Source organism: Pithys albifrons, chromosome 2 (genome assembly GCF_047495875.1).
Source record: "Pithys albifrons albifrons isolate INPA30051 chromosome 2, PitAlb_v1, whole genome shotgun sequence".
In the NCBI taxonomy this organism is placed as follows: domain Eukaryota; kingdom Metazoa; phylum Chordata; class Aves; order Passeriformes; family Thamnophilidae; genus Pithys; species Pithys albifrons.
This window is the reverse complement of record NC_092459.1, coordinates 85,959,888-85,972,998: the sequence shown is the minus strand read 5'-3', so window position 1 is coordinate 85,972,998 and position 13,111 is coordinate 85,959,888. Positions and strand designations below refer to the sequence as shown.

The 13,111-nt window shown below is 37.8% G+C and overlaps 1 protein-coding gene across 1 annotated transcript in view; it reads right to left on the bottom strand.

Annotated features, from left to right (window-relative positions):
• ZFAND3 (zinc finger AN1-type containing 3) overlaps window positions 1-13,111 on the bottom strand; it is a 137,349-nt gene that overhangs the window by 36,910 nt on the left and 87,328 nt on the right. Inside the window, exon 4 of the mRNA XM_071576688.1 lies at window positions 8,445-8,624. Within this exon, the coding sequence (XP_071432789.1) occupies window positions 8,445-8,624 (180 nt within the window). The remainder of the gene's footprint in view (window positions 1-8,444; window positions 8,625-13,111) is intronic.

The window sequence follows — 13,111 nt, the reverse complement described above, 5'->3', positions numbered from 1 at the left end:
GTTCTCCCAATTTTCACTGAATAGACAGTGAGAGGCATCATCGCTATGGACTAACAAATAAGACCAATCCTTGCAATTATTGTATAGTAAATATTTACACTAGCTGATACTTTCAGCATCCAGCTAAATATAAGAACTTTATTTCTCACTCTCTGAAGTACAGTAAGTTGGTACGTATTCTGCACTTCCCTGTGTCAGAGTTTTTCTATTATTTATTCTTCCCTCATTAGGTATTACTTTCATACAGCTTTGATTTGTATAGCACAGCACCAGAGTTTCAACAAAGTATATCTTGGGATTTGCATGCACGTACACTAGTGCCTAATAACCAGCAAAGGCAGCACATACTTTCCAGCCTTTCCTTCTGCTATTCTTTGTTCCACCATTAAAAATGTCATGCATAATTCAGTATAATGGGTTTGACTGTGCAATTCTATGTGGAACCCACTATGTTGAATCTTTTTGTATACACAACTGCTAATTCAGGCATCTTTGCACTGTTTGAAACAGGGCAGTATATTTCTCACTGCTTTGATAAAAATTCTGCATGTGAGAAAGAAAAGGGAAGTTAGCTAACAATAGAACACCAATTCTTCTTGGATATTCACAAAGGTAGGCTTACAGTTTTGCATGAGTCAGGATTTATATGCATCTTTACTGCCAAAAAGTAAGTTTTTCCAGGGTATTTAACTGTGCTGTGTTAAACACTTCAGTGCACAGTGAAAGGCCACACGTATCTAGCTTCTAATATAACCCACAGGACTGTAAGACTTTTTTTTCTCAGCACAAACAAGAGATTAAAATGGAAGAATAGCGATATCTTTCTACTCTATATCAAATATAGATTAAACAACAGCTTCTGTTTTTCCAGTGTATGGTTTCTGACATTTTCAACTCCTCTCTCAAACAAAAGCCTACTGATAATGTAACCCCAAGAGAAGATGATTAAAAATGCAAAAATACTAAAGGCTACTGAAGAAATTAGAAGAATTGCGAGAATTGTGACAATACTCAAGTCTGAAAATTCAAACATAGAACTAATAAAGGACAGAACAGGATCCTTTAACTCATCATATATTAACACAAAAGGTCTTGTTAATGTAGCTGCTCTGAAGTTCTGATATCCACAGCTTTCTGGAACTTACTGCTAACTGTACTCGAAATATATCAAATTGGAAAAACAGGTTCAAACCCAATTTCTCTGCTGGCTGTCCAAAGTAGTACTATTTAATATATTGCTTATATTTCTGCAGATACATTAATATTGCTATCATTTACTATTATAGACTATTATAACTTCTGCATGTTTAAATTTTTAGAATGCCCTTCTGCACTGACCACCTCCCTTCCTGGATGACGTTCACAATTGCCAAGTAGTGCCTGTCCTGAGCACATACTCTTTCCTAAGGTCTTTGTAAAGTGAAGTGACTCCACTCAGTCCGAACCTCCCATGCAGGAACAAAGTCAAACACCAGGGTAACCCCTCTTTTCTTGCTGTTCAAGAAAGTGGTAAGTTTGAGCCAAGTACACATGTCAGATGGATTTGAACAGCACTTGGAAGCCTTTGCAGGGCAGAGAAAGAAACGCAGAATGTAGTGAAACCAAGTTGTACAACAGCACAAAGTCGAAATTACAGTAATACATTGAAACAATTTCAGATAGCACAAACCCCACAAGCCAGATAATGAACAAACATGAAAAAAATAGGTGAAAGAGCCTGAAGCTCAGTCACACTTGATCCCAGCAACATAAAGACACACAAACTCCACTTTGAGCTTTTGGTACTGCGATGGTTCCATCCCAGCTAAAGCCACTGACCCTTGGCATGCACCGGGCTGGAGGAGGGTAATAAGCAAGAGCTGGATTTCCTTGGACCTGCAGTGTTTTAGCCAGGACAGGAAAAATTTCACAGCTATTTGCCATACAGCAAAGAACCCATCTTGGGAAACCTGTCCAAACGCGTAATCTAGTTGTGCATTTCCTGAATCGGTAGAGACATAATCTAATTAATCTACACAATTGAGTTTGAAGACAGTCATTGATTACAAACACCAATACACAAACAAGAAGAAACAGAAATCTAAACTCAGCCTGCACAGACAGAACACACTACATTTAAGGAAAAAAGACATAAGAAGTTTACAACACTTAAAAACTGCTTATTTGCTGCAGAATGGGTAAGCTGCATGATAATTTAACTGATGTCATTACTAAACATGTAAGTGGATTATATCACATAAAAATATATACTTTTTAAAATCTAGTTTGACAAATCTGCCTTTATGTACTTTTGTGGATTTTTATCTACATGCAGCTTTTGAAGAAGGACATGAAACCTGGACTGCTTTGTTGCTCAATGGATGGTAAATTTAACAGCTATAATGAGGTGTAGGGAGACAGGATTCAGATTCCACCTTCTCTCCCCTGCTGCTGTCTCAATTCTGTTGCCTGCTTTTCCTCAGTTTCCTCACTTGTAAAATAGATGTCATACTCTCCTGCTTTATAGGTGTAAGTCGAAGTGTAAAAATATGCTTTTGAAACCAGCAGTTAAATTACACTTTTATAAATAATTTTTATGTAACCTCAATAGCTGGGCAGCTCTAACCCACATTTTTCTTCTGTGACTGAGTTTCTGCTTCGCGTTTCATGGGGTTCTTTCACTTTAATAAATGAGACTAGGACACACTGTCTACTCTGCAGTGTGAAGTGACTATAAATCAGAAGGAACAATTAACAGTGGTACTATTCCACTAGCCTTCATTATGTTTCAAAATTACCATGCCACAGACGTGGAAAGAATTGTTCATTTCATAAATCTATGCGCTAGATCTTTGCTTATGATGTTAGAAAATACAAAAATGTTCTTTAAATGAAATTGAGATTGTAGGGAGTAGATTGATACTTACAGAAAGATCTTCATCCATGAAAAGATGATGAAGATGACACTTCTAGACACTGTTTTATTCCAATTTTTAACTGCCTGTATGTTCTGTGCTGGCACCTAATACTAGTGGCATTTCTCAAAGACAAATAGCCCACAATGCAACATGGTTTTATACTTGAAAGAACTCTTGGAAATTCCCAGAGAAAAACGTCTGCATTCATACTAATAAATAAGTATTTTGGGATAAATATTAAAAAAAATAAAAAAAGTCTTCAATGATAATCTAATAAAAAACCTGAATTAGTTAATGTTAAAAAACCAAAACACTACTTGTGAATAGCTTCTAATGAAAACAAGGCTGAAAAATATCCCTGAAGATGCAAAACAGCTTTTACAATTCTCTAAATTAATAAATGAAAAAGCCTGAGAAAATAGCTAGTTCTTATTCTGTGGCACAGAAACGCAAACCTGCCTGTAATAGCAAAAAAAAGTCAGGTGCATATTCTGTATTAGAGGTGTATGCCCTCTTGCTCTGATACAAGAAACAAAACTGACTACATTGAGCAGGAACACATGACAATCTTGCAAGCTGACAAAGAAAACTAGAATTATTCATCATCACCATCACCCAGCCACAGCTTTCCCAGCTACATCTGGGTACAAGTTTAATTTAAAACTAAATCACATGTAGGCTAGTTTTGTAGCTCAGCGTAATTTATCAGTTATTGCATTCTTTTGAATTGGAGAAAAACAGACAAATTGGTATGAAAATAAATCAGGTTAGGAATAAAGCAAATTGTTTTCTACAACCAATTGTGACAAGCAAGACAAAAACAGGCAGCTAGCTTGGTCTGTTTATACATTTAATACTTTACAGAAGTGGGCATGTATGTAACTTGCAGAGATGAGCCAAGAAACAAAGACAGAATTAGGAAGAAAACCCAAACAAAACAAACAAAACCCCAAAACATACCAAAACAACAAAGACAGGATGCACAAAACTGACTCCTACTGCAATAAGCAACTGAATTCTCAAAGTCAAGGCATTTAGAAAAGTATGTAACAAATAGCACTCAAAACCAACTGTCATTTAAAAAAATCTCTGTCCTTACTTTAAAGGCACAAACTGCAGTTAAGGATATCATGATAATAATTCAAAATATGAAATATTTTCAGAGCACACATGGGGAAACTGTTATCTATGACTTTTCTCACAAACTCAGGCAAAATTCAACAACTGTGAAGTTGTTATGAATTGCTAGAAACCTTTTGCATTGGGTCAGAGAGAAGGCCATTCAACAAGAAAGAAATAAATAACACACTTGTTTCTCCATTTTTCATAAAGCTAGGTTGAAAAAAATGGCAGTTATTTTTATTTTATTCCAAAGACAAAATAATAGTTATATTTATAGTAGTCTAGCCTATATGGCTTTTTACACAGTCATGCCTCAAGAGGCAATGAAATTCAGAGTATAAACACCCAACAGGTGCAGTAGAAAAACCAATCTCTCATGTTTCTTCTTTTACAGAAGCCTAGTGCATGTTTGTCTCAGGTGTAGTACACTTAATATACACAAGGTAACTTCACCAAAACAACTTCCTAATTGGGGGTATTTCAAAGCTTCCAGTATGTGCAAATACTTAATAAACAATCCAAATGCATTCTTCAAACTTACCTTGCAAAATTAAGTGTTTGAGATAAACTAAGAATGTTTTAAACAGTTAGTTTGATTTTCAATGGTTTGAATTCTGGTAGGTATACAAAAACTAGCCAAAGAAATAACTTTGGGCATCTAAAATTCAGCACACACAGAGAGATAAGGTGTGGTCAGTGATCATCACCTTCTTTCTGGACTGAAATCTCCAGTGTATTTTCTGACATTCACAGCAACATCTCAGATCTTTGTTTATCTTCTAAATTCTTCAATGTAGAAATGAAGAGGATTTAACTGTTTTAGAAACATCAGATTTTTCTTTTGTCCTTTTTCAGCTGTGGTTCTTGCTATTCAAGGAGGCCAAGAAAAGTTAAGCACATAATTAAAATAAAATCCTGTCAACCGAAGTTAAAGCTACTGAAATACCGAATCTGATCAAGCTGCCAGAGTCCGTGTTCTTCACAGTGACATTTCTCCTGTCACATAACAACAGTTACTTTCAAACCTGCACAGCACTGGCTTTAGCTCTACTCGTATAGTGACAGAAAAATAATGTGACAGCCCCAAAGAAAGCAATGAAAGCCTGAAACTAAGCAAAATTATTCCGTGTGCAATGTGACCTTTTCTACATCAAAATACAGAAAACCTTGCTTAATAAGGTGATATTTTTTTAAGAGTGGTGGTGGCTGAAGGTAGGGACAGAGAAAGCAAGGGCCATTATCAAATCCATTTTTTTCCTGTCTGCTAAAAATAGACAAAAACCTTGCCCATCCAGTAAGAGAAGGAAATCTTTGACAGAGCAACCTGCTGATATGGTGACTGATGCTGAAATAATTACCCTTAGGACCTCCTAAATGGAAGGGAAAAATGAGAACAGATGAAACTTATCTGCACATACAGCAGCAGAACAACTAAAGTTACACTGATTTAACAACTTGTTAAGAAAAAGATCATTAAAATGCATGCAAATATAGACTTAACTAAGGTTACACTGATTTAACCACCTGTTAGGGAAAAGATCATTAAAAAGTATGCAAACCTAGACTTAGTAGAGTTATGCCAATATAAATATACTTCTTGTCTGCGAGTTTACTTCAACTGATGAGACCTGAAGGTTCTGGATAGAAACAGGCAACTCGAGAAGTGTGGGGGGCAGAAATAGGATTTCATAAAATATATCTCCCCAACTGCAACAGCATTTTTTAAAAATCAGTGATCAGTTGTATTTCATAAAAAAACCCCACATACAAAGGAGGGGGAAAGTGGAAAAACTACTGAAGTTGCATCACTGTCTCTAGGCATAAATATTTAATACATTTCCATTGATTGTAAATATAAATTGAGAAATACCTTTCACCTGCTAGTGGGAGAGATACTCATTAGCAAAGCAGCCCTGTGGTAGGTAACTCTTCAGACCTGAGGGTGGTAGGAGGTGGAAAGTCACTACAACCTGGTTGTGTATGTAAGACACTTAGGAATGCAAATGCAACTCTCACATAAAATCAAAACAGTACCAAAACCCACAGAAATACTTGCATATTGTCAAACTGAACTCTTGCAAAATACAGTCCAAGGAACTCTTCTCCTGTATCCTTCATTCTGTGCTAAAAAAGGAAATGGCTACTTAAAAGCAAGCACAAAAATCCCTTCACTTTCTCTTACACAGAACATGAATCTTACCCATTGATATTTCTATGGTTCAATTCAGTTGTCGTAACATGAATTAATTTAATTGCCTAAATGATTTGCTGCAATTTTGTCCACTCTGTTTACCCTACGGACTTGATGTGAGACCCCCATCAAAATCTTCAAAAGACACAGAGGAGTGTGGAAGGCACCATGAGAATCCTTCCTGAGGAGTCCGATTTTTCCACACTTTGATAGGGATTACCACAGTGATCCCACACATTGATTTCTGGTGAATTATCACAGTTCTGTTCAGAACAAAACACAGCTGTATATCTTGTGCAAAATACCAATCTTTGAAGAACACAGCAGTAAGAAATGCAGTGGATGCTTTATACAACATGCTGCAAAATAAGTAATATTGCACAGAAAACGACACACTCAAAATCAAAAAGACATTTAAAATTTGGGCACTCTTTGTTACAGAAAGAACCTTGCACACTGAAGTCATTATTCATCAGAAAAGCTCCATCTGTGTATAATTTTTTTCTGATAAATTATATTAAGCTTCATTAAAGTAGAGGGGATGTGAGAGACGATAGAGAGCTCTATCTGTAAATGAATCTCTCCACTGTTTTTCACTTAAAAACACCCCAGCAGGAAGTCAGTAGTTTTTTTATAGGTAATATTTTCAAATGCTCTGCAGGTTGTGCTGCCTCACATCGATCATGTTCAATGTATGTTCACAAGATTGCAGCAATTCAGGATGAAGAACACCACTTAATTTTTTTCTCATCCCTGTGATCACCTTCCCACTTACCAAGTCCTTCTCAGCCACAACAGAAGCCCTTTGTTGTAATACAATTTAATTCCTACCTCAACAGATTTTTAGAAAACCTGACCCAGTAGGCATTAGAGAAGCACCCTCTAACACTAAATAGCAGATCCTGGCCAGTAAGTGAGCCTGAAGTTCCCTGCCCTTTGAAGGCCCTAATGTGTTGGTGAAGCATAAAGTGTTTCCCTGAATTCTCCAGGAAGGTTGTTTTAAGGCCTTGATTTATGGCAGGCTACAGGTTTCCCCTGAAGATGCACTGGAGAGAAGGAAGAGATGAAGGGTGGTCAGCAGCAACTGTGTATGTGAAGGAGAGAAAAGAGTTACATGACAAGTTTAGTCTTGTTAAAAGAACTATTATCAGAAAATTCATATTTGAACAGTGTTGTATTTTTGACAATATTCTTAAATACAAATAGGAAACAATATCTCAGTTTAAAAATTTTACTTTAGTTAGCCTAATAAACTACCACAATCCCAAAATGACATTTTATGCTTTATCCACAGCTGGTCTGCACAAGTAAAAACTCTTCACACCTGTAAACAGAATAAATACTTTGGCAATTGCACAAAATCATCCTATGTAAATAGTTAACACAACCAAAAGCCAGTATATTGAAGATTTTTTAGCCCTAGTGCTTTGTCAGCATTGCTATTTCCAGCAGTTGCCTCAATGTTGAAGAATGAGAGTCGCTTTCACAGATTTCCTATAGAAAAACCAGCATTTGCTTGCAATGGATGTATCTACTTACTGGCCACAACCTAATGTAAACTCAGCTCAAGAGACTTTCTCTCCATAGAGCACTTGCTAAAATAAAGCTACAATTGAAAGAAAATGGAACTACAAATCACACATTGGAACTTAGGTTGCAGAATGTAGATTTTAAAACTCAGTGTATTAGATACAGGATGAACTTATGCAGATGTTTCAAATAATTTAAAAGACAACTTCATCTCACTGTGTTTGCTAATTTTTACCATCCTAACTTACCTTCAGGGAGAATTTTTGCCTGTCAGTTCCATATAAAAGAAAGATGGGTCATGAAAGAATAGATGAATTACCACATGAAATACGTTTTATGCCAGCAGCAGCTTGGACAAACATGCATTACAGCCAGTGTTATGTGCAAATGCAGTAATTAAAAATCACCATATTTTAAAGTCAAGTTTCACAAGATACTGGTGTTTATGCTGGAATGTATATATGAATTTACCAGTAATGTGAGGAGTTTCTCAAAATTAAGTTTTATACTGCAGTTCAAATGGCTGATAAATTGGTTAAAACCCTCTCGTGATTAGTTTGTTCTTTGGTTAAAGCCATCAATATCTTTCCTGCACCCCAAAAGGCAGGCCATTTACTTCCAAAGGGAGTCAGTGAAACCTTAACCTGAGAACAAAGCAAAATGTTTATGCCTTCTTGGCTTTGACTTAGGGCTCATGCACTTACATTCCTCTTTGCTCGGTGAAGTTACATTCAGTTCTGTCAAAAGTTGCTGGTTGGAGTTTGCGGCCTGCGTGGTTAGAGAGGTATTGCTGTTGTCACTGTTCGTTTCCCCAGAGAACAAATCTGACTGGCTGTTGCTTGTGCTGGGAGTAGAGTCATCATCTGGCTGTTTCTTCTGGAAATCTATCAAAACCAAAATTTCTTATATCATCCCACTTGCTCAATCTAATGATCAAATTTTATGCAGAAAACACAAACCAGCATAACAAAAACAACCCCCAAACAGTGAGAGAGGTATCATCATTCTGATTATTTGTGTATCTCACACAACACAAAGAGGAGCCTTCAAGTTTTTACCTCAGATTTAAAATACCTTAGAAGTTATTTGCTGAAGAACAAACATTTTCAGGACTACACAAAGCTCTTGTTTCCCCAGCCATTCAAGAGCACCCAAAGCTTACCAGAGCACATGGTATCGTTTTAAAAGGGGTTCACACAAAGAATGTACAGAAGCACAAAGAAGCAAACACCCAGGGAGGGAAGAACAAAGGCATGTAACGCAGCACTAAGGAAATGGTAACACTTCTCACTGCCATTACATAAAATCCCATCAGAAACAGTATTGGCAAAGCCAGTGCAGACAGCTACAGTTCCAGGTTAGCATGGGGAGCTGATGAGCAATTGCATAATTAGTTTGGTGGGGGGAATGTGTGTGTGTAGGTGTGTGTAGGTGTGTGTGTGTTGGGGTGTTGGGGTTTTTCCTCCTTCCTTCACTTACTCCCACACTGGTATTAAAAAAGCTGCTCATTGATCTATGAGTACAGATTTAGGTATTCAAAGTGAATCACAAAAATACATTAAAGCTATGCACAAATGATTTGGCTTCAAAATCAGCAAATGCCAAGTTAGAGTTGTCTCCAAACTGCCCCCCATAGTCCAAATTCCATGTCTTTGACAGATGCCACCCTCAGGCTTCCCTTGCCTCCAAAGCAGGTTCAGGTTGGAGGGGAAGTATTTTCAAGTGCAAATCCCCCGTTCAAGGATTTTTCCCAAACCCACAGTCTTGATACCTGATTGATCACAGCGTAAGTCTCAGTTCCTATCACCTACACTACTGGATTTCAGTCTGGCATGCTCTGCTTCTGGGGAGCACCCCGCCCAGCGAAGTGGATTTTGGTTTAACATCCACTTTTCACCCAAGGCAAATGTACCTCTTCCTTGTAAAGAAAGAGCTGCAGATGAAGCACATCACCTCATTTTTATTTTTTTAAATTATGTACAAAGACAGAATTTATTCAATATCCAAATAAAGAGCTAAATCAGCATTTGATTGCTCATTATTATGTCATGACAGAGAGGAAAACAAAGCAGTCTATAAATATTTGCAGATGATGTGTTAGAAATACAGGTTGCCAACATGACTCACTGGGATTGGGAAGCACTACAGTCAAACACTCCCTAAATGCTGATTTATGATTTAAGAGATTTGCCAGAAAAATTAAGCCACAATTTCTGCTCTGACAGAGTCAGCCAGAAGTCCAGACTGGAGAGGAACAAGCTCAAAGCCAGGGAGGAGAAGAAGAAGAAAGAGGAGGAGGAGGAAGGAGGTGGTAGCCAGGAAATCACCCACCTCCACAATACAGCTCTTGAAAAACCAGTGGGATGCTTTTTGTCAGGAACAAGTTAATGGACCCAGGAAGATGTCCTACTCAGGCCTCACTAGTTACCAACAAAATTTCACCCAGATTTGGCTCCTGGGTATTATTCATGTGTTTGTGCAATCAAGAAAGCTTCGAGCACCTGGGATTCTCCACCCGCCACAGCCAGGCAGCTGCAGCAATTTGAAGAGTTCAGAGCTGTCATGCAGTAGCAAATCCACCATGGCAGTGAAATGCTCTTTGCCTCCATGAACCCAGGACCTCGTGTTCACAACTAACGTTTACTCAGACTGCAAATCAATTAAGTTTCAAAAAAGCCTTAGCCTGCTCAGTTGTGTGGAACCTGAGAACATCTCCTGTCCCCCTTTTAACCACATTTTCACTACAGACAAGAAGAGTGCTCAGAGGAAAATATCGAGACTGATGATCTAAAATGCCCCAAACACAGGGATTGTGACCGAAGCTGTCACAAAATACAGCAAATCATTAACAGCTGCTTTAGTAATGGGTTGTCAACAGCAACACAGCACCTGCTCAGTAATAGAGGTTATATGAGCTGCATTCTATTTGTTCTGTGTATTGCAGAGGGCATTTGGCTTCTGTCAACCAGGACTCTCCTTAATACAAATAACTTGCAGATCACCTTGCTCTCCCCACAAGCACAGCAGAAGTTGGTAATATCTTCAGGAGAGTTGTGCCTGAATAAATCCAGTTAAGCCTTAACTGCTTAACAAATAAAATGAAACAAAAATACACACATCATACAGGCAAAATCCTGACATGTTCTGAAAGGTAAGCTTTATTCTGATTAAAATCAGAATGTAATTCTGTTGACAGAACAGTGACCTCTCCTAATAATCTCTACAAGGAAAAACCAGAACAAGAGTTGGCAAGACATTAATCAACATTTCCGGAAGTTCCTATTTCACTGGAGAGGTATGCAAAACACTTCATTTTGTCTCCTTCATTTTTACTGAGACTCACTATGCAAGCAAAACTTGTGCCAAAATGCACAACCCAGACCAAAAATCCATCAAATACACATCACCCTTTCCCAGTTCATGAAATGCATCTTTGCAAGTTTTGACAGAAACTTTCTCTATTTGTCAGAAAAGATGCTTTTTTAAAGTGCCTTTGGGTTTGATTTTTTGTTGTTGCTGGGGTTTTTTGGGGTTGGTTTTTTAATTGTTGTGATTTTTTTTTAAAATGCAAGATATCCTGTTCTTAGTTCTATGGTGGAGTCAGCATCAAAATAAGACATGGAAATTAGCCATCTCCTGTATGTGGGAACAGTAGAAGGAAAGACCTATCAATAAAATGTATGAAATGCATTCAATAAACTATTACTGTGTATTAGAGAAGCTGCTACAAGGGAGTAACAACAGTCTCAGTCTTCTAGCTCCATAATACCTTTGCTTTGTTGAGTTTAAGGGTTGCACCCAGCATCTTAATGAGCTGAGCAGGAGCAGAAAATCTTATGCACTGGATGTTAACAGTGTTATTTTTGTTTGTTACTTAGGATTTCTTTGTAAGCAAAGCAATGACTGTGCATATACAGACATGCTACAAGTATTTCATATTCTATATAAACAATGAGTTCAAGTAGCTTCGACCAAAAGAAAGGCAAGAAGCTGCATTTGTTTCCAAATTTTCAGGTGGAACATTCTATTTTAGGATAATCCTTTGGTCATTTGTACTTGTGGTAGTTTTAGCTAGGCCTCAAATTAGCAGGCTCAGAGAATCTACGTAGATTAGGAGAGACAGGTATCACCTGACTAAGTAACCAAAGGAATATTTCACACTAGATGACACAAATCTGAGATATGAATACAGGAGTGGGAGGTGTTCACTCAGTTCCATCATGGCCAAAGTAGAGGCAGGACATGCAGCTGCTGCCCTGCTGTCTGGGCCCTGCTGCTGCTGCCACTACTTGCATTTTGTTTGAATTCAGGGAAGTAGAAACATTTTGTTGTTATACTTTCTTGCTGGGTGTCTTTTGGGGTGCTTATGGATCTGGAGTGATGGACTCTGTTTTCGGTGGGAGGTAGAAAATTGTAACTTGAGTAAGTGTGTGTTATATTGTAGTTTTCTCTTAATTTTCTCTCTTCTGTATAAATATATATAGTTAGCTTAAGCATAAACCTAGTTTGAGAGGTTTTTCCACTTTCCTCGGCAGGGGAGGGAAGCTCTGACTCTGTGTTGGGCAGTTGGCATTTTGTCAGCTCAACCCAAGACAGTACTAATGAAATAACATTGATAATTAAGACCATTGCCTTTATAGCTTCTGATTCTAATACATAGAACCAGAGTTGCCACACGAGATCACATCTTCTGCACATATCTGGAACTTGCTAATTGATTTGTTCAGTTACTGTCACCAGGTTGGGGTGATCCATCAGGAAGAGCTGCTCTTCCCAGCATGTTTATTACCATTACCTCAAGCTCAAACAAGTATCTAGAACATCCAACCTCTTCCACCTGATTCTGTGCCACAAAAAATCAATCAGTCTCAATTCCTGTATTTAGCTTACTTTAGCCATCAGTGTCCAACAAAATACCAAAGAACATCCTGAGTCCCCAACTTTTGCTTAACTCTAAGGGATCAGTGACTAACCAAGGAATGGCTCTTCAGCTGCTCTAACTTCTGGGATTACAGTCAGTTGAAACTTGAGGTAAAGGCGAATCTGAAAACTATCAGCATGTCATAAAGCAGCTTCTTCTGAAAAAGACAGGCATGACATTAATCTACATGAAATTAATAAGTCAGAGCATTTCCTCATTTGCACTCATGCTGTGCTGTAAGCAATCACAGCATCTCTGAAACTCCTGAAGAGTCTCAAACATAAGTCCTCCTTTTGGTTTATTTGAAGGGCCTAAGTTATAAACACTTCCTATTCCCTGACCAGTAACAGGTATTTTCATTAACAAGAAATGGGTTCATTCAAATAAATTATGGATGTTGGAAGAAGAGTCAGAGTAAACAGCATGCTAAGAGGAGAAAATTGGAGTCTT